Raw genomic sequence first — 22297 nt, forward strand, 5'->3', positions numbered from 1 at the left:
AGGTCCCCTAACGCCGGCCAGCCAACCCAGAGTTTCTCCTCCATCCGGCAAAAACCCCAAGAGCCTCTATGCCGAAGCTTGTGAACAGGTTCCAGGAGGTTTCAAGAGGCAGGTAGTAGATAGCGAGGGAGGCCCAAAATCCAGCTCCTCATGCGAAAAGAGAACGCCACGGAGTGTCAAGCAGGGCGACACACGTGTCAGGGCAAAAATCCTGAACTGGCCGACATGCTTAAGGTTTGCCAGGACATCGGGTCCTCCGCCTTCAACAAGCTAGCCTTCCTCCTCACGCAGCACTCTCCACCGGGCGGAAGGCAGCCTCAGGATAATCGCTTTAACCAAGTGCAGACCCGACTTCCAAGGGGAGTGGCAGCCCGCGGGGGGCCTGGAACCCCGATGGAGGAGGGTCCTCCTCCAGGAGGAGAAGGCCACCTAAGACCCGGTGCCCACGCTGTTGAAAGGTTTCCACTGGGAGAAACGACTGCCCGGCCGGAAACTCCTCGCCCGGGCGTCTCCCCAGCCCAGGACCAAGGGAGGAGAGTACTAGAGCAGACCTGGCAAACGCCAAGGCCCCTGCCAAAACCACCTTCTCGTGGCATCTCGCTCGCATGCACCTGTAGCCCATCTCCTTTAAGTTCCCCCCCACGAAAAAGTTCTTGTGGTCGCCCCAACTCAGTATGACGAGCCCATCCCTACCGGGACAATTGGGTTAAGCGTCAGCTACCTTCGTCAGCTGAACAGGGACTGTTCATCGCCCCTCGGAGTGATCGACTCCACGCACTAAGGACCCATCCATCTCCAGGTCTGGACAAACATCCCACAGGAAGCTGCTCCGCGCCGGAGCCAGCTGCGCTCAGCTGGATTCTGGTTCCGCGCTGCCCGCTGCCGACTCCAATAAAGGCTTTCACGCAGCCCCAGCAGCCAACATGGCGCAGAGCTCACACCACCGTCAGTAGCGGTGGAGAGACGCTTATCGGGAGCTCCCTCACATACCTGGAAAGCTTCCCGCCATGTAGAAGGATGTAAGTCTGCCTGGTGGACACCGGCGCTGATGTTACCGGGCCATCAGAGCAGCCGAAAGTGGCCCGACCAGTGGCCGAATCGGTGGCTTTTGCCCGCGACATCTGGGGGGTGGGGGAGACAAATCACGAGACGGTGCTGTCCACCACACGCAATCAACAGCCCAGGGTTCGAAGCGGCAGTTACCAGTCCGGGCCCATCGCCTTTTGTAGACATCCACGCCAATCTCTGGGGAAGGGACCTCATGAGTCAGGTCAAAACGACTCTGGTCTGGGATGGGTAAGGCCATCACGGATCACTGATCCCAACTGTGACCTCATAGAAGTTCACTCTCTATCTCCTCACAGAAGGGAACCGTTTCCCTCTCTCCTTTTCTCTTTCTGCTCTTTTTCAACCAGTAGAGAGGCTTGCAGAGGGCCAATATGGCTGACTGGCCCTCCCTGGGATGTAAAATCTGGGTCTGCCCCTGGATGGCCACCGGCAGCACTGGGTCAGGACACAGGCTCCCAGCTTAAGGGGTTGCTGCAAAACACAGATCCACCTCATGATTTGGGTGGGTGGTGTTTGCTCCAGCGCCTGGCGGGCTGTGCAAGGCCAGGCGCTGGGCCGGGCCAGCCCCTTTAAGGAGCGGGTCTCGGGCGGACGGGCAATTCCCCAAGATAATTCGATCAAAAAATTTTAGCACCATCCAGCTTCCTGCATTAGCCACCATAGGCCACGGTAAGTGCAACTCCCTTGCAAAGAACCCCTCCTTCTTCCTTTGTGTGCTGCGAGGAATTTGCCTCTAATTGCCTGATTGCTTCATTCCCCCCGGATGCTTCCATCCCCCCCAAAAGGCCTCCCAAAGCCCCCCTCCTTTGTGTTGCTGATTAAGCATGCATACCCACAATCCTTCCAGGACCCGCCCTGCTCCCTCTCCCCTCGAGGGTCGACCCTCGCCTTTGACGCACTCCTGATGACGCTCTGAAGCCAATTCCCACCAGGGTCGCCTACACTCCTGCCCTCCCTGTCAAACAACTAAAGAAAGAGGAGTAGGCGCCCTTGCAGGAGGATTGCATTAAAAGCTAAACCTTCACAGGCTGCAAAACAAGCCTTCTTCTCCTTCTTATACCAAATTCTAAACATCTAAACTTCGATCCCAATCCCTCCGCCATCCGCAAAATCTGAGCCTGGCGGGACCTCGCCCCCCCGCGTAACCTGGGGAAAGGTGGGTGTGTTTCTAGTCCCTTCTTCCTACAGGTCCCCTGTGGACTCCGGGATTCACCATGACATTGTGGCCAACTCCATGGAATGGCGCCAGGAGGAAACCAACTCCCATCCCCGGGAGATGGGAACGCATCTTCTGTAGAGGATCCCTTCCAGCGATCTCAGCCACAGGAACTGCCGCCGCCAGCCACCAAAGACCCGAATGCCCTGGGAGACGCCAAGGCGACCACCAACCAAGCTTCTAGAGCTGCCATGCGCCAGCAAGACCACCCCGAGACACCCGAGAACCTCTGTGCCGCCTCCTCCTTGCAATCATTACCGGGCCAACTCAGCGACTCACCATCCTTTGCCTGCTCTACTGCCTCCCCTGCCGGCGGCATGCATCGGCCACCCCTGACGAAGCCACCAGACCAACATCTGGGAGCAGTTTGCTGCCGCTGCCAACGCCTCATCCTTCTGCCTGGGCCAGTACCTGTGAGTCGGGAGCCTGCTAAGCTCCCTGCCTGCTCGCCGCCTGTGTGGAGACTTCCAGAAGCGGAGTCTGGGCTAAGCCCCTTCAAGTGGAATGCCTCATCCATCAGGTAATTTCTTATGAGCTTTACTGGGGACCTGTCGTCCAAACCCTCCCGGCCGGCGCTCTCCCTTTGTCACCAAGACTGTCGCTAACCACTTACTCTAACACCTGCGCGCTCGCTATCACCGGGCGCTGGGTTAGGCTGGGAACCCACCCGGGCCCATTCATCGGCTTTCCGGGCTAATTGAACTGCACAATAACACGGGAGGACATTCCCCCCCATGTTCGAAACATCCTGCTCCCCAGGGGCTGGTTCTGGACCTGTGGGGAGAGAACGCTTTAATTATATTCCCGCCCGGACTCTCTGCCGGAACTCTTTGTTGCCCCAGTCGCCACCACCATCGTCCTACTCCCAGGTTCCACCTCGGGAGCCCAGACGCCGCCGCCGCTTCCCGCTCTGCCTTTCGGGACTCCTCCTGTCGAGCGACAAGCTTATCCCGCCTCTCTCTCCTCCTAAGCGAGTTCCCCGCCTCCCTCGCAACCTCCCTAGTGGGAGTCCCCGGACTCGCTTCTTACAATGCTAAGACTATTGGCCGGGCTGGCCTGTGCCTCATGCGAAGTCCATCAACTCCACTCCCTCCACCGCTTGACGCCTGGCCTCCGAAAGCAGCAGGAACTTCACCGTTTAATTCGCACTAGACAATCGTGTCAGCTTATTGATTACTTGTTGCTGTGTTACACCACCAAGGTTGTGAGAATGTACATAATATGTGTTGTTTTAATCTTTCTGATAATTCCCAGTTGATTCACATGAAAGCGCGGAGCTGCAAGAAGTTGTATCTAATCTGAAGTATGATGTTTTGCTCTTTAGTGTGTGGTCAGCCCCTCTGGAGCTGGCTATTGCCGGAGGGATGGTTGAGTGCTATTGTGGCCAGCTCTGCATTGGTTTAAATTGTATGCCCCATTATCGGATCTTGTTTTCATTCAATGCGTGTCTAATATTGCCTGTAATCGCGGTGTAAGAAGCCCCCCTAATTTCCCCTTACCCCGCAGCCAAGTTCTAATGTTACACAAGCTAGCTTGGTCAGCTCGACTCAGGCGGGCGGATGGAGACAAGCCGCCCCTTTAAATCGCCTCTTAGCGTTTCGGTCGCCCTTGTTCTAAAATGTAAAAAAGGATGAGATGTAGTAATGGACTGCTGACGCAGCAACACCTTGGTAGAACGTTGGGACGCCAACGGACCCACGGCCTTGCTGGTCGCGACCAAGCACTCCCTTACCTCATATCCCCCCCATGAGTCACGGGTCATGAACTGCCTGGCTCAATCACCGGGCGCAGGGACAATGGTCTTTGCCCCCCCCAGGTGAGGATTAGGCCTTCAGACGCTTTACGCCTCTCCGCAGACGTATTGCCAGATGAGATCATGCATCAGCACATGATGATCTCCTACCATCCCCGGCCTCCGCTGAACTCCCGTCCTCCTCCTCCCACACGCCTAATAGATAATAATGCAATGTTAAAAGGTGCCAGGAACCGGCAGACGGGAGACTCGCTAGGAACACGGACCTCCGGTCTCCCGCTGCTGGCGATCTCCACCAGATGTTATCTCCGCGTCTCGTCTCGTTCTTACGCTGACCGCGTGGGTCGACTACACCCATGATTTCAAAAAGGGGAGGAATTAATCCAACTGAGAACAAGAGAAAATTGCAGGATGAAACTGGAAACTTTGCAGAAGAAAATTTGAATAGATGAGTGGGTATTCTGTGTTATGTGCCTTCAAGTCATTTCATGAATTAATGACCTCCAAATCTTCCCATCATTAACAGCCTTGCTCAGGTCTTGCAAGCTGAAGGCCACGGCTTCCTTTATTGAGTCAATATATGGTAGGCGCTTATGTATGAACAAATTTTTGTGCGGAGTACACAATATTAAGTACTTGGAACACACAGCCCTGAACTCACTTGTGAATGAGTTCATCTTACAACAGCTCAAAAAAACTCTTGTGTGGCTTCAGAAACTATTAGGTAGTTTCTGAACTATAAGTAGTGATCAAACTTCCACATTCACCAGCACTTCTTCTCAGACTTAATATTAAAGAAAAAAGCCAAAGACAAGCATAATGGTGGGGCTGAGAGTTTGTGGGAGAGGCAGCAGGAAGGGAAGACACACAGAAGGAGGACAATTATCACTGTGATATGAATGCTACTTCATTACATCCCAGTAGCAAATATCCCATGATGTAGGGATTGTGATTATAGAAAATGGAAGGCAGCAGTCTAAAAAGTGTCAGACACAGACAGTGGCCGTATCTTAAACCAGATAACTGCAGATGTCAGTAAGTGGTGAATTTTACCACCATGTTCTCTTCATCTGACACAACATATTCCCCAGCACCTGAAACAAAAGAATAGACATGATGCATGGACAATGACATGATTGACCCTAATTTTTTACCTTTGTGCCAAACTTTTTCTCTGGGCTGCCAGTCCACCCACCCCCACCCCTGCCATTTTCAGTTGCTGACTGATTTTCCATTCGTGTCTCCAATTCTGCACACTACCATTATCGAGTTCACTGTGATCTGTACTTCTCATACCCCCTTCCACTCCAACTTCTCATCCAGCCTTCATTCCATGTCTGCTTTTATCCTCCCATCCCAAATTCCACTCTACCTCACCTTTGCTCAAGGGAGTTTCTCCACTCAAGAGCTGCCAGTAGGTCCGCTTGCTGTTGTCAGCCATCAGGCCTCGCACAGAGGTGATATATGGGCCCCAGGTTCTATTTGCATACGTAAATCTGGTGCAAGAGAAATTTCCAGAAATAGTCTGTTACTCTGCAGGGAATAAGCTATTCCAAGCTCCTTACATACACAATCCTACACCTCTCCTAAGGTGCAAGGCATCTATAATGGCCACTTCTTTACAATTCTTGTGGATTTTTCATATTTTGAAAACAAAAACCTTAGTATGGATTGAGTTTGCCTACACTTTCCCATAAGAAACAAAACCCAAAAGGACCACAATACATTGTTCAGATCACATATTTGTCACATTGACTGATTCAATTAAACAAGCTTTAGGGTGCAGTCTGTATGACAATCAACTTCGAGTCATTTCTTGGGGAACTGTCTCAAAGTAAAGAATCATAATTCTCCATGGAAAAACTCCTTATAATTAAAAGAGACTTTATGTATTGTATTTCCTAGAAAGATGAGAGTGAAAAGTCATAAACCAGAAACATGCTTTGGTGCCTGAAGATCCAAATGATGTGCCAGTGGAATATCAAAAATACACAATCAGTTCAACAATTGACAGAATGCTTCCTTTTAATTGTACATCAAGATCAGCCATCTGCGATTGGCAGATTGCCTAAAGGAAGAGCAGACATCCAAATTCTGTTATCCTACTGATATACTGGAGTGCCTGGATTGTGCCTAGTCTGCCAGGCTAAAAAGTGGAAACTCAGTAGAGAAAACGGAGGTAACTGAATCCAAACACCAAATTAAACATGTCTCCTTTTCTAAGAAGGAGTAAATCAACTATTGTGATCAAGACCTTATGTATCCAGAAAGAACCCTCATGAGGCACCCTTCAATTACCAAATATTGCAGTCTGAGCAGAGGCGAAGTGAGGGGAAACTGTGCCCAGGGCGCACGCCCTGCGCCCCTGCTGCGGCATTGTCTGCCCCATCCCAGAACGCCCTTCCACGCCCTGGCCACACCTCCACAACAGCAAGCGCCCAGGGCATCATGCCTCCCTGCCCCGTTGGCGCTATGCCACTGAGTCCGAGATAGGGTTCTAGAGAAAGGGAATGAAATAAAGTAAACTATTTTCCCTGTACATTTCTAAATTTAGGCATATCCTAAAATTCTTGATTACTGAATTCCTTAGGAGGAACAGCATCATTTTGTTCCAGAAAGTAAATAATTCCCATGCAGAAAGCTTGATTTAAAAAAATGTTTGTGGGCTACAAATGGGTAGGTATGGGGAACAAACAGATTAACCAGCTCCTAGAATTAAAAAAGGCAATTGCTCCCAGCTATCCAAGTAAGTGAATTTTTAAAGCTAAAGTGAAGATTCTTTTGGCCAAAACAAACATACAAACTCCTTTTTTCAGCTATCAAGCCACTGGGGAGAGGGTTCATTTCCCTCCTGCAAACTGGAGAAACACTGGTGGATTCCACACAGCATAATGGGTTGCATCGGTTATTTTTGAATCCGGGTCTATTTTATTCCATTTTTGCCCTTCACATAGGTGCCTGTTTTCCATGAAGCAATTGAGTTGAGGTTGGGGAAAAATAATCCATTTTCTTTCTGCCCCTTCACACAAACCCACTATTTTTTTCAATGCAAATGAAACTGTGCAGGTGCAAACATCCTGTTTTTCCTGTGGTCTGATTGGCTGTTCCATATCACAGTCCTCCTTCCGCCCATTCACACCCTCTGCTAAGGGAACACTTGCAATTGGTGGAGAATCTACAGCAACCCCGGGAGCCCAAGTAGGACCTCCCCTTCCCATTTCTACAGTGAGGAAAAAAAGTTTTGGGCTTTGAAACCATGACACATGTAAACATGAAGCATGCAACACCTCCTCCCCCCCGCCCCCCGCAGTACTGTGATATACAAAATAATAAAATCTTTCCAAAAAGGGAGCAAAGCAATATGTCCCACCCACATCCAAAGGTGTGCATTTGCTACGTGCTCTTAGCACCCAAAAAATAAAAAGGAAAGGAAAGGGGGCCATTGCCAATAGTGGCTCCTTTTGTTGTGAATCTGTTCCTATACACGCTTGGGTGAAATGGTGCTCACATCCACTGCCATGGGGAGAAAACATGCTTGGAGGACGTTTCTGAAATGGCAGGCTATCATACTGGTTGGCAGCTCAGCAGAAACGAAGCTGCTGAGGTGGGAGAACAGGCGGCTGGGTGGGAAAAAATTAAGTGACTGGGCACCTCTATACCGTTCCCTCAGGAGTGGCATCAACCCAGAATTTTTCAAAAACATTGCAATTTGGGCAATTTTTGAAAAATCAGGGTTGAGGGGAATATAATGGGCCAATCCTGCTCTGGAGAAAGACCCATGCAAAGTTCTTCCCAAATTGGGATATTTCCCTTGTCAATCTGTTATATTTCTACTATGCAGAACCCACCACTGTATAGTACTATGCAAGGCTCATTCTCAGATCCACATACATACTCAAAGGAATGTTGGCCATGAACACCAAGGTGGTACCTGAATCTCTTTGGGTCATTTTCCTGTGCAGCCTCCATGACCCTGAGTAAGACTGAGCCCTTTGGGACAGAGACTGTCGTAGAATCAGTGAAGGTGTTGCTCACACTGTCAGTGACCATGTATTTGACTTTAATAAGGTTGCTGGACTGGTGATGAGTGTTGGATGAAATGGCTGGTAGAACAGTCAGAATGAGATCATCTGTTTGAAAGTAAGAGAGAATAAAATCAGTGAGTGACAATGAGATTCTTCCAGGGTCTGTGTCATGCTTTCCCCCTCAGCACTAGTCATTTTGTTCATTTATTATATTTATATACCTTGCCTTGCTCCAAACACAGTCAGGACCAAAGGCCACAACAGTAGAACGACACATCCTTTAAATTATTCAATAATAACTTACTGGTGGTCCCTGGCCCAAAAGCTGTCTGGTTTTAATTTTGTATTACAAAAATTGTTGTCAGCTGTTCTGAGCCGGTATGGGGAAGGGCAGCCTATCAAACCAAATAAAATAAACCCCATTTTGGTTATGGGATAAAAAACCTTGTGTTGAATCCTTCAGACCTTGCAGCCTATGTGGGCATACCATAATTACCTTTTTCTATAGAGCAGTTGACTGTGCTTACATCAAGGTATGTCTGACCCATCAAGGCAGGAAGGAGCTGGGCAGCAGCCATGGGATTATCAAAAGTGCCTTTAGGTATCTCACTTACAACCTTGTCCAAAGTCTCGCTACAATTCCATGATCCAGGAGTGATATAATCACTGGCCACAGACAGTGCCTGGAGGGAACAGAGAGGGAGTGTGCATGGGAAGAACCAAGTTTAACAACACACATCAAGGTTGCCAATCTCCAGGTGGGAAATGGAGTTCTCCAGAATAACAACTGATCTTGAATCTACAGAGACAGTTTCCCTGGAAGACATGGCACTTCGCAGGGTGGACTGCCTGGCATCACATCCCTGCTGAGCTCCCTCCCCTGGCCACACTCCACTCTCCCAGGCATCACACCCAGACCTCCAGGCATTTCCTAGAGTTGGCAATGTCAACATACGTACAATTGCAACAGTAAAGAAAATAGTTAGAGGAAAGGAATGAAGGAGTGAAAGAACGGACAGTAAATGGGAGATACAGTTTGTTCACACAGTATAATGAATGATTAAAAAATTACCCTGGTTTGTAGAGAAAGGCAATCTATTAATATTTTAATGAACAAATAAATCACTTAGCAAAGGGCATGTGTTATTGTCACATTCTATATAAGTCTGATTTGTTCTTCTGGATAGTTAATTTTTGAATAATGAAGAATCACAAAATAGAGGTGATGCAGATGCTTATGATTGTGTTCATTAGAAACAGGAACTTAATACACTGAAGCTGGGTTAGGACTAAGGATGCCAGCCTGCAGGTGGGACCCAGGGATCCCCAGAAATTACAGCTTATCTCCAGACTACAGAGATCAGTTTCTCTGGAGAAATTGGATGCTTTGGAGGATGGACTGTATGTCACTGGACTCCACAAAGGAGTTTCTCAGTCTGGACCTGAAAACCCTACCCCCGATTCCCTGCCAATGGTCAGAGGGGACCTGGCAATCCTAATTAGGACCCCAGCAAGCTTTCCTTTACCTCATACAAAATATGAGAATATAGAAATTAATGTCTATTCTCTTTCAGTGTCTCAGCAGGGCCCTTATTTATCAACAGGCTGCATGCCTGCAAAACTTAATCATGTGTCTCTTTCTCTCTGTGGTTATTTGTGCATGTGTGGTCTCCTTTATGTTGAGCTGAAATTCCCTTCCAGTTTGATTCCTGGTTATACACTCGTTTTCCCCTCTTAGGCACTTATCTTAACCTCAGATCAGAGAATCTCTAGTTTCCAAAACCTGTTTAAGTGCAACTTTTTTTCTCCCTTTTCAGAGAAAGTGAAGGATATCTGCGTGCACGAGGCTTTCTTGGGGTTTTCTCGCTCCTCCCCTCCTCCCCCTGACAACACCACAGCAGTTTCCCCCACTCCTCAGGCCACCATTTCAAAATGATCAGGAGGAATTTCTCTTTTTTTATTTTAAGCTGAAGGTCTATCACTGGAGCGACAGACCTTGTGAAACTGACATGAAATTCACATGTTCTAGCAAAGTAATGAAATTGACATGGTCGAGACCAAAAACAGCACACACAAAAGGCAGTAGGTAATCTCTCCAAATGGAGGTTGCCTGGAAAGAACAAACAAGCAACAGGTGAACAAAATGGTCCATCAGCTTGGCTGGAGACATTTTGCAGCAGGAGAATCCCTGTGTAAATAAAAACCCATGAGGAAAAAAACTCACTGTGAAGCAAACAGCTGTGGGGTAACTAGTGCATGCATAAATGGCTTGTGTGTCTTTGTGCACACATGGAAAAACATGCAGCTATTTTGATGCAGGATGAAAGCTGCATGGAACCATTCTCCAGTTCCATAATTGCTGTTACCTGCATGGCCTCCCCAGTGCTGTACATGTTCCCGATCACTCCATCACTTCTTTTCTGCTCCAGGGTATTGTTCAGCAGCCACTGTATATTTGCTGTTATTATATTTGTCTCAGGCAGTGTGGAGTTATCACTGGTTTGTATGCAGATCTGGGCAAGGACTGCTAGTGATGCTGTGTCTGAAGAGGAATGAAAAAAAATGCAGATGACACAAAGTTACTTTTCATTCTCCTCCAGCAGTGCATGTCCCACAGAAAGTGACAATGGGAAATGGAATCCCAAGCATGACTGTCATAGGGAGAGGCACAGCAAAAGGTCACAGCTCACCACACATATTCCTAGATGTCAGTTAAGCATCCTACAAGATACAAAGAGGCTTTAATACCACTGCCTGAAAAATACATTTTTCTCCTCCTTGCCTTTTTGTTTTTAACATCCATCCTGATAAGAAGTTCCAGAGAACTTGAACACTTGCACAGGATTTTGTGTCATTCTCTTTGGTCTTAGTTAACAGGCAGTATAAGGGTTTTGGATTTTGCTGTGGACCAACATGGATAACTACTTCTTTGTTAGCAAAAGGAACCATCCCCATGTTTCACTAGACACTGACCACATCCTCTCTTGTCCCTGTCCCTAACTACAAGTAAAGTCACTGACTTGATTGCAGATAAAACATTCACATTTATATTCTGGGTCAAGCCACTTAGTTCAGCATACCAAGAGTGATGCTTCAGGTACAATGGCAAGTAAGGAAGAAAAAATTAATAATTCTTCTGCTGTACTTAATTCATAGCATCAGATAATCATAAATAATTGTTTCCAAAAACTGAGACTGCATTTCTGGTTATCATCATAAACAACTACTAATGAATCAATTATCAAAGCCATAACTTACCTACAGAGAAATGGCCACCAAGGTAATACTTTTTTTGGTCTGGAGTGAACAAGTCTGCTGCCTTACTGACTGAGAAGCTGCCCTGAAGTTGGCAGAGGGTGAGAACACACAAACCAAGCTGGTAATAGTTGCTCAGGGGATTGCCAGTGCTTTCTGAGGAAAAACAATCAGAGAAGCCATTTGTGTCAGCAACTTCTAGCTTGGATGGAATGAGGAAGAGAGAAGAAAATAAATGTAACAAGACTGATGTGGGGAGACACTGAATACAATCAATGAAAAAAGGCAGATGATCAAATGGGGAGAAGGTATAACACAGGGTGCTATGGCACAGGATAGCCCTATCATGTCAGATCTCGGCTGCTAAGTAGAGTCAGCAGTGGTGGGATTCAAATAATTTAACAACTGGTTGCTTACAAGCACCATTTTAACAACCGGTTCTGCCAAAGTGATGCGAACCTGCTGAATCCCACCACTGAAAATCAGCCTTGGTTAGTATCTGGACAGGAGACCACCAAGGATTACCAGAGCCACATCCAGTGATGAAGGGCGGGGAAACTGTGCCTGGGGCATGAACTGCCCACGCGCGTCCTCCCTGCCCCCAAAACACACATCCCGCCCCCACCCCCATGTGACTGCAATGGTGGCACTCTGGCAAGCCGCCCCAGATGTTCCCATTGCAGCTACGCCTCTGCCCACATCACAGAGACAGGCAATACCAAGCCACCTCTGAATGTCTTTAAGTTGCAACTTGACGGCACTTTCCACACATGCATACACTATGAAAAACCAAAATATGGAAGCAAAGCTAATAGGACTGATAAATTGGAGCAAAGAAAATGTCTTTTAGAAAATGGAAGTCCAGTTTGACTGATGAAGAATATGAGAGGGAACACAAATGGTGGCAAAAGAGAAGCAAGTTAGCTGTAAGGGAGGCAAAAAAGGATTATGAGGAACGCGTGGCTGCGAACATCAAGACCAGCAACAAACAGTTCTTCAAGTACATCAAAAGCAGGAAGCCAGCAAGGGAAGCGGTAGGCCCATTAGATGACAAAGGAACAAAGGGTGTGCTAAAAGATGGCAGGGAGATTGCAGAGAAGCTGAATGAATTCTTTGCATCTGTCTTCACCCAAGAGGAGGTGAGGAAAATTCCTGCACCTGGAACCAAGCTTCTTAGGAGGCGAATCCAGAGGAACTAGCTGTAAGATAGTGGTAGACAAGGAAGAAGTTCTGGCAGCCACTGATAAACTAACGTATCATCTGGCACCAACGGTCGATCAATTAGTGGAGTCGGTTGCATGTAGTCTGTCGCCCGACGCCGCATCGGTCGGCATCAGGATTCGACAGCCAGAAGTGGAGATCTGTTGACAGGCGGGCGAAGCCGTGAGTAACAAAGAAGGCAAACCAGGTCAACAGTTATGGCATTTCGACTGGTGAAGTGTTCTTAATGAGAGCTCAAGCATGAAATTGCTGATCTTCTCACTTTTAATCGTCCTGCAAAGCTTATCCCTGAGTTGGTTAGACGTCAGGCTCCATCCCTGAAGACTGGAAGATGGCTCAATGTTCATTCTTCATAATTTTCTTCCTTCAAAGAAACCAGTTGATTTCGTTTTCAGTTCGACGTAGCGGATCTCAGGGGGGACCGGCCAGTCGAATATTACAAGGCCAGGTTCATGTTTGACATCTGCTTCCTGGTTGAAAATTAGCCCGTAGAATCTATCATTTGAAAGTCATGCCGTTGGGTAAGCAGGGAGCCCCTTATAATTGAAACATTGGTAAGAAAAGCGGAAGACCCACTGCTCGTAGAAGTTAGAGGATCCAGCCATGTGGCTTTTGCAGAACGTAGCAAATCCTGTCTTATGGAAACAGCTTGACTAGAGTTCTTTTCGAGGGGGTGTAAATCAGGTTCCTTGATGCATGGTAACACTTCCCTCTTAGATGCCGGTTCTTATCTGGAGCAATCATAAAACTTTGGTAATAATCATGTGGAACAGGGTGAACCGGTGGACTCAATTGTCCTACAGATGAATTGGATTTCCAAACAGGGCTCTATATTAATGAAGCTGCCCCACGAACCGCAGCCGCTGCAAGACCGTCATCACCGCCGTTATACAGTCATTCAGCGTCATCCGTATAAACCGACCATGTCCATCCGCTAACGCAGCACCCAATGACGCCATGAATCTCATCGCCGCAGAAACATCGGATACTATGTGGAAGTGTTGTGGGACAGTTTATAGGGAGGGTAACCAACGAATGGAAGTGCGATACCGAACGTCATCAGCGTTTCCAGTCTTCGTTCCAAAACGCAGCAATATGTCCAACCGGTATGAAATGTCATTCGAATCATCTGTTTACCGCCGCGACGCCAACAGCATAAGCGTCGAGTCCGGCGTTATTTCAACGGGTGTCGAAAACCGCTGAACAACGTCCTGTCGTCATGTTGCTGCTGTTGTCGTTAATGTTCAACCAGTCCGCCCATATCGACCATATTTGTCGTCGCCCGAAGATTTCCATTCACGAATCTCATGATTCCACCGGTCATACCGCTGTTCCAGTTCATTCCCCAACCGAACCACGCCCGGTACTCCAGACGACGTTCTCCAACCATATACCCACCTTCCAGTTCCGATCCCGGTGACGCAGGAAGAGTTCCTCAGCCCAGAGACTGTTGAGACCAAACCTCGGCAATCGTCCAAGGGAATAAGAGGGGAAGTCCTCCTATGGATTAAAAACTGTGTTCCATCCCATGTTAACGGCCAACGCCACCGTTCCTGTTATCCAGTAATCCCAAACCAGTCACCGCCGCATATCCCATCCACCACGTTCGCTGCCGCATCCAGCAGCAACCGTCCGTTCCCACCGTCATGGTCTTCGAAACGCACGCATAGCGCAACCCGGTTCACCATCGCTCGACAAAGTCTCCATATCCCGCCATCTGTTCCATTTGCAGAAACAGGGAAACAAAGAGGTGGGTGTAAAATGGGGAAGTTCTCACAATGGAGAGATGTCGGAGTGGTGTCCCCCCAAGGATCCGTGAGATTGGGACTCAGTGCTCTTTAACCTATTCTTAAATGACCTGGAAGTAGGAAGTGCAGGTAAGCGTGGTGGCCAAGTTTGCAAGGATGATACCAAATTATGTCAGCAGGGTGGGTGAGAACCACAAAGGAGATTGCGAAGAGCTCCAAAGCGGACCTTGATAGGAATTAGGGTGTGAGAGTGGGCTCAGAAATGGCAAATACAGTTCAATGTAGCAAAATGTAAGAGTGATGCACACTGGGGGCAAAAAAAATCCAAAACTTCACATACACACTACAGGGGGTCCAATTGCTATCAGTCACAGACCAGGAAAGGGATTTAGGCTGTCTTAGTTGAGTAGTTCCATGGGAATGTCAACTCAACGCATGGCAGCTGTAAAAAAAAGGCAAACTCTATGCTGGGGATCATTAGGAAAAGGAATTGAGAATAAAACTGCCAAAGATTGTCATGCCCTTATATAAAGCGATGAGATGCATGCGCGACCGCACTTGGAGTACCTGTGTCCAGTTCTGAGTGGCGAGCATCTCAAAAAAAAGGATATTGAGGAGATAGAAAAAAAAAGTGATTACAGAGAGAAGGGCAACAAGGATGATTGAGGGACTGGAGCACCTTCCCCATGAGGGAGAGAGGCTGCAGCGTTTGGGACTCTTTAGTTTTGGATTAGAGGAGGTGGCTGAGGGGGGATATGGGATTGAAGTCTACAAAATTATGCATGGGGTAGAAAATGTTGACAGAGAGAAATTTTTCTCTCTTTCTCACAATACTAGAACCAGGGGGCATACATTGAAAATGCTGGGGGGAAGAATTAGGACTAATAAAAGGAAACACTTCTTCACGCAACGTGTGATTGGTGTTTGGATTATGATGCCACAGGAGGTGGTGATGGCCACTAACCTGGATAGCTTTAAAAGGGGCTTGGACAGATTTATGGAGGAAAAGTCGATTTATGGCTACCAATCTTGATCCTCCTTGATCTGAGATTGCAAATGCCTCAACAGACCAGGTGATCGGGAGCAACAGCCGCAGAAGGCCATTGCGTTCACATCCTACATGTGAGCTCCCCAAGGCACCTGGTGGGCCACTGCGAGTAGCAGAGAGCTGGACTAGATGGACTTTGGTCTGATCCAGCTGGCTTGTTCTTATGTTCTTATGTTCTTAAGAATCCCACCCCTGATATGCTGGGTCCCCATTGCTCACTGATATTCTCCAGTTCCATCTCAAACTTCTTTTCCAAGAGTTGCACCAGATCAAGAGTGGTTCCTTGGGCAGATACTTTTCGGGGATCAGAGCAAGAAGCCTGGTGAGCCAGAGCATACAGGGCTATCTGGCCTGAAGAGAAAGGTTTCCCTGAAAAACAATACAAGAACAGTGGTCAATGGTGCCTCCAGTTTTCTGACTTCATGCCAGTTGATCTTGCCCACGAGTTTTACTTCCTTCTCAAGACACATTCATATAACCCATTTTTGTCTATGCAAACTTCACTGAACTTCCTCAAATATGCAACTGTGTTGGTAACAAAAGAACAGATCTATGTTGTATATTGTCAGTAGCCACAATTGTTAAAGTGCCAATAAACATTTTATAATTTGACCTGCAGCATCTATGTAAGAATCACACTACAAAGGGATACAGAGAATGGAAATTGCTAAAGTTTATTTTATTTTTATTTATTTATTTCTTAGGCTTTTATACCGCCCTATCCCCAAGGGGCCCCGGGTGGTGTTGCTTTTAAATAGTTCCTTTAAAAAGTTGCTTTTAAATAGTTCCTTTTTATGGGAAATAGGTTTTGTTGAGGGTCAATTTTTGCTGTGTTACAAATAAGGCAACTTTAGTTATGCAATTGCATAGGTAGTTGAAGTGAAATTTACCCTGGAGGTAATCAGGGATCATCATCATTTACTGGAAACTGCAGATGTTGGAGAAAGTTGAGTGATGCACTTGTGCAAGAGGTAACCAAAGAATATTGGAAAAGCACATGGAATGGGCCAAGGGCAGACTGGGAGGAAACAACAGCCTCGGTCAAAGGCCAGTCCTGGCCCTGGCCCAGTCCCACCCCCACAAAGACAGGAGGGAAGGAGAAAGCTCAGATGGTAGCCTGCTACAGCTCTGCCGGGCCTAGGTGCAGCTATCTGTACACTCTATCACTCATGCAGACCAGAAGCCATTCTCCCCAGGCCATGAAGCTGAACCCTGGGCTGAACTGGCCCACGTATTGGGGATGGAGCAGGTCAGGAGCCCACTGAGAAATTCTCCAGTGGCTATAATAGCCAGGCTTCCTCAGGACAGTGTCTGGTCAATTTCTGGATAGGAGCACTGCTGTGAACCTTCCTTCCACTCTTTGAATTCTAAGATGGAAGAAAGGGGTGGGATTTTGTTGGTAGATACACATTATTAGCAGAGTTTAGCAGATACTAGTAAAGACCCATACTAGTGAGTTGCTCTGAATAAAAGTTTACTACAGTGGAACCTCGGTTTTCATTGACTTCAGTTTTCATCGGTTTCGGTTTTCATCGATTTTTTTCAGTGAAAAATTTGTCTCGGTTTTCATCGATTTGCAGTAAGGTGCAGGAGTTTGTGGAGAAAAATCACCCAGACAAAGCTGTTGTAGGCCGTGTCTGCAACTTGTTTAATGACAATGGCTTGCCCCATTTCAGACAAATCTTAAAGAGGCATCAGAAACAGACCTCTTTGCACAGCTTTCTGGCATGACATTGGTCCACTGGCTCTGAAACTGGTCCTAGTGTTATTGTTTGTTACTATTTTTAGCATTAAACACTATGTTTATTCACCCCAAATGTGTTTTTGGTATTTTTTTTGGAGTGCCTAGAATGGATTAATCGGATTTACATTGATTCCTATGGAAAAGTTTGCCTTGGTTTTCATCGGTTTTGGTTTTCATCGATTCTTTTCGGACGGATTACTAACGAAAGCCGAGGTTCCACTGTAGTTAAAAGGGTAGGGTAACATGGAGGAAAACAAATACTATGCTTTTCTGTTACATATTTACAGTTGTCTCAGCACATGGCAAGGACTGAGAGGGAAAAGAGAACAAAGAAAGCAAGTTAACTTTTTAACTTCAAGTATATGTGCTCACAAACATGTAATCAATGACTATTAAACTGGTCAATAGTCAATAGGTCAACTCATTAGAATATGACCTCAACATCCTGTTTATACACAGATAGTTAACTCTTTCATGACTGGTTGTAACAGACACTTGCAAATACCAACAGATTTAAATACCTTAATTGCTACCTCTTACCATTTTGAAACCTGTCTACTGCATCCTGGGCAATCCTCTGAAGCAGGATGTGCTTAGTGCTGTTGCTGTGATTCTGAGCTAGCTGAAGAGCCAATAAGACGCTGGGGTTCGGCAGGGCTTCTGGAGCAGTAGCTGATTGGATCATCTTGTTGAGCAGAGAAGTCACCTGGGGACGCTGTTCCTCACTCACAGCTAAACATAAAAGTTCAGTACTGAAAAATTACATGTGCCTAGTCCACTTGAAGAGAAAACAGATTATTCCATAAAATAAACCATTACAAACTGTTGCCTAAAACTAAAATAAGGAAACTGTTTGAACTTCCTTTTTCTCAGTTGATGCTTGAAGAGGGTCATCACACATTTACTAATACTTGGAAATCTGAAAATGGTAGACTGAACCTTAGGGTTGCCAGCTCTTGGTTGGGAAATACCTGGAGGTTTTGCAGGTGGAGCCTGAGGAGGCACTATTTATGGACATAATAATGATATACTAATCGCAGTGTATAATCACCATTTTATTTCTGTTTCCAGCTGATTGACTGGAGTGGCTGAACAAACAAAATTTTGGCTTGCTAGGTGAAAAAAAATCTCTCTTGCAAAAAAATTAAGCTTGGTGCTGCTGCCAACTCCAGCTTGTGAAATTCCTGGAGATTTGGGAGCAGTACTTGGGGACAGCACAGTTTAGGCAGGGGAGAAAGCTCAAAACAGCTTCTGTGGCTTTTGCATGTGCCTCCTACCTAGTGTTTGACAAATATTTAGGTACTTTTGACTGAGGTGGCAAAAATGATTTCAGAACTGCCCATCTTTTTCTGGAGGATGAAAAGATATAAATTCTTTTTCGACGGATTTGGACGAACTGTTTTATATAAAGATATAAAACAGTTCATTGCATCAAGGCAGCAGTCAACAGCCACACAGTCCTCCAAATTTAAAGAGTGACTAGTGCATGGAACAAATCAAGGACTACAGCATGGAATAAGTGGAATAAAAAATACTGGCTAGTAGCCACTTAACATAAACATAATTCCCCCTTCCAGCAATCAGTATAAGAAATTCTCATCCTAGAATATTAATATGTAGTTTATAACAAGGTGGGAGGAATCCTTCTGAAAGGAACTACGTGCAGCTTCAGGCCCTCCAGGGAATCTGAGAAGATTGTGCCTTTTCTTCCTTGTATGGAATATTCAACTCTTTAGCTCCCCTAGTGGACTCAGGGTTGCACAAGGAAAATTACTGAAGGGTTGTTTAGAGACTACCGTGCATTATTACAGCATGTGTAAGAAAGGCCTATGAGACAGTGTGTAATCTATGTTTTATAATTTTATTGGCAGCAGTTCAGATTTTCTGCTTTAGCAATTATTTTTAAATTTGTAATTTATGATAACTTATTTTAACGATTGCTATACACCAGTTGGAAAGAATTTTCTTCAAAAAAGTAGGATTAAACAAAGCTAGACCAAGCCATTCATTGAACTACTGTGCAATGCATTTTTTGCATTTAATTTCTTTATCATCATCATCAACAACAACAACAACAACAACAACAACAACAACAACAACAACAACAACAACAACAACAACAACAACAACAACAACAACAACAACAACAACAACAACAACAACAACAATAATAATAATAATAATAATAATAATAATAATAATAATAATAATAATAATAATAGGTTTTATATACCGCCCTCCCCCTGAAGGTCTCCGGTTTATTACTTCTAGTTTATTACTAAATGAGTAAAATCAGATTTCATTATTTTGCTTCTATTTCTTCTCACTATAATTACTCTTAGTTCAATTACTTGCTTTTATCTTCAAAGGCAATTGCTGATATTGGGCATTTACAGATATAAAACAAAAACACTCTTACATATTGCTTCAGATAACTGCCTAAAATGCAAAAGGAAGGTCAAACATCAATGATCAGATGTTATATATACATAATGGTTCAGACATTAACCAACTACTCCAATTGGCCAGAATATTTTTGTCTTTTTTTTAAATTAACCATTATCATACACAATAATGTTCCCTATTTAGGTAATCTTTTAGTAAATTATACTTCAGGCAATATAGAAGTCCATACCCACAATCTACAGATTGAAAACAAAGGGTGATTAACATACTTAAAACATTAATATTTTACTTCCCTGAAGGGTCTTGGAAAGTTCTAGGGAATGGAGATTTCTGTATTGATAATTTGCTATGATCAAATAACTTTTTCAAGTAAACTTGTAGCGATAGAAGGTTCCAGCCTTAAAACTCTGTACTTTACTTTTGACTTCCTGCTCAGAAGCAGTCTTTTCTGCTCAGAAGCAGTCTGTACTTTACTTTTGACTTCACTTGCTCAGAAGCAGTCTTTTCTCTACAAAAAAGGTAATTTCAAATAACATGGATTGCAAAGGCTAGAAATAGTTTATTTCATCACTGAGAGGCTAGGCTCCAATTAGATGCAGAAGTTGTTTCTTCAATTGATGTAGCTGTGAAAAAGACCTGATAATATATGTGTTCTGACAGGGAGACCTAAAGGTGGGTGTGCAAGCCTATTGAACAGGTAATAACTATTGTATTCACTCCCTGAAGAAAAAGGACAGCTAGGGATGACAATTGCCCTGAAAAGAAACTTAGTTTGACCTATTCATATGAATCACCAGATGAAGTTTTTCACTGCAAAGAGGCAAACATTTTTGCATGCTCAACAAATAACTGATTAATCACTTTTCTACCCAAGGAGGACCTAAAGAGATTTACAATATAGTTCATCACTCTTCCTTTTTATCTTCACAGCAGTAAGTAGCTCTGTGAAGTAAGTTAGACTGAGACCAAGTGACTGGCCCAATGTTGCCCAGTGAGCTTCCATAGCAGAGAAGGGATTCACACTTGGGTCTCTCAGATAATAGTCTGACATTCTTTGTATTTTGACACATTATGGCACACTTGTCTGAAAGGCAAGTTCTGAGTTGGAAACTTGGGCCTCATCAGGTGATAAATTGTGTAGAACAGCTGGAGGGACAGAGAGACTGTTAAGAAGATAGAGATGCCAGCCTCCAGGACTGCAACTCATCTCCAGACTAGTACAGAGATAGCTCCCCCTGAAGAAAATGGATGCTTTGGAGTCTGGACTCTACGGCATCATATCCCACTGAAGTCCCTGTTCTCACCAGGATTTCATCCTCAAATCTCCAGGAGTTTCCCAGACTGAATCTTGGCAACCCTATATGCCCTGTCGGTGGCCAGGGGGATCTGACAAACCTATGAGGGAAGCTTAAGAAAGAGTGGAGACTAGATGAACCTCGAAATAGATGTGAATCATAACAGGGAACAGTGGAAAAACTAGTGAGATCTAGCTCAATCAGAGTGGACCTCTGGGATATCAGTTGTCTTTCATAACACAGCTATAAGGCACCCACTTCAGATAAAGGATATTTAGAAGCCCTGTTCCATTATGGCCTAAGGAGATTTGAATTCAAAGTATAGTACATACACTTTTTGTTACTCACCACAACCAAAGCAGCATTGTCTTTGGATGAGAAGCAGGAAAAGGAATCCCAGCACCTTCCTCATAATTGCTTAGAAGCAGTCTTTTCCTCCTGGTTTCTCTTGGACACTCCTGGGTTGTGACTAGGGCAGCCAAGAACTGAGCAATCACAGAGAGAAAGGGATGTTCTGATGTTCCATCCCCTTTCTCCTCCCCTGGTCTGTTCCTTCCTTGTAACAAGAAAGAGACATTGAGCAATATCAAGTAGTACGTATGAAGATCTCTACCCAGCAGGAAAGAACAGATTGAAAGATCTTTGATTGTAACGTTTGCCTTTTGCTAGAGACAGAAAAAAAAATGCCCTGTACCTTTAACAGAGGTTTCATGTGTGGAAATGATCAGCTGATACTTTTCATGGCACGTAGGTAAATAACATCATCTGGTAAATAAACCTCTATTAAGGGGACAAGACACTTTTCTCCAGGCAGTTGGAAACTATACATATTGCACTCAGAACCAATGATTCTCCAAGCTACTGCTTGTGTGATTCTCATCAAGGCTTTCAGAAGTCTTATGCTAGTCTGCCAATGGCAGTAGTATGCATTTCTGCAACAGCAGGGCTTGGTATTTAATTGGAGCAGCAAGCACGGGGTAGGTCCTTAACCTGTTCGTTTTGAGTCATCCCCACAATCCAAGCTGCTTCTCCTAGAGTGATGAGAAGATACCAGTTCCATATATCTTCCCTCCTTCAGGAAGGTAAAAAAAAAAGTTGAGTAGGAAAATGTATGAGGACAGAAAGGGTTAAGAATCCACTTGCTTTTTCTGGAAATCAAACTGAGAGCATCCTCAGTTGATGTGAACAAAAGAAAACCTGTCCAGGGATATTTCATGAGTTACAGCTTATATTTCCCAGGCTTTTTTGGCACTTAATGTCAACAGCACTTGCTTCCTTGTAAATCTTGCAGCCTCAGTATTTGAACTTTACCAGTATTTACAACTTCTTGGTAAGTGCTCAGAGTGTGTCCAATAAATTAATAATGCTATTTTATAACCAGATCTAACATAAATCTTACTGGAAAATCCCATTACCACAGCAGAGTATACAGCTGTTGCACCTTTACCTTTGAGGCAAGTCAAGATCTTTTTTCATACTCTATTTTTCAGTAAACTTGTGTTTACAATCTGTAGACTA

The 22297-nt window shown here is 45.3% G+C and overlaps 1 protein-coding gene across 2 annotated transcripts; it reads right to left on the reverse strand.

Annotated features, from left to right (window-relative positions):
• Positions 1–4584: 4584 nt before the first annotated feature.
• LOC125426659 (transcobalamin-1-like) lies at positions 4585–21276 on the reverse strand. Of its 2 annotated transcripts, XM_048485242.1 has the most exons (9): positions 21128–21276; positions 17619–17810; positions 15554–15703; positions 11321–11473; positions 10429–10604; positions 8559–8745; positions 7969–8167; positions 5415–5533; positions 4585–5131 (listed from the first exon to the last, which is right to left on the reverse strand). In XM_048485242.1, exons 1-9 carry the CDS (start codon positions 21189–21191, stop codon positions 5070–5072), a joined length of 1302 nt encoding a protein of 433 aa, XP_048341199.1. In that variant the 5' UTR covers positions 21192–21276; the 3' UTR covers positions 4585–5069. The 2 variants fall into 2 exon arrangements, with proteins under 2 accessions (XP_048341199.1, XP_048341200.1); XM_048485243.1 differs by lacking the exon at positions 15554–15703.
• Between the last annotated feature and the right edge of the window lie 1021 nt (positions 21277–22297).

This window comes from Sphaerodactylus townsendi, linkage group LG02 (assembly GCF_021028975.2).
Source record: "Sphaerodactylus townsendi isolate TG3544 linkage group LG02, MPM_Stown_v2.3, whole genome shotgun sequence".
Taxonomy (NCBI): Eukaryota; Metazoa; Chordata; class Lepidosauria; order Squamata; family Sphaerodactylidae; genus Sphaerodactylus; species Sphaerodactylus townsendi.

Excerpts from the sequence above, each read along its gene's own strand:
- LOC125426659 (XM_048485242.1), bottom strand. The coding sequence starts at position 21,191 with ATGAGGAAGGTGCTGGGATTCCTTTTCCTGCTTCTCATCCAAAGACAA. Across the intron at positions 10,605-11,320 it reads TGGTGGCCATTTCTCTGTAG|ACACAGCATCACTAGCAGTC; the intron begins GTAAGTTATGGC and ends ATTCCTCTTCAG. Across the intron at positions 5,534-7,968 it reads AATGACCCAAAGAGATTCAG|ATTTACGTATGCAAATAGAA; the intron begins GTACCACCTTGG and ends CTCTTGCACCAG.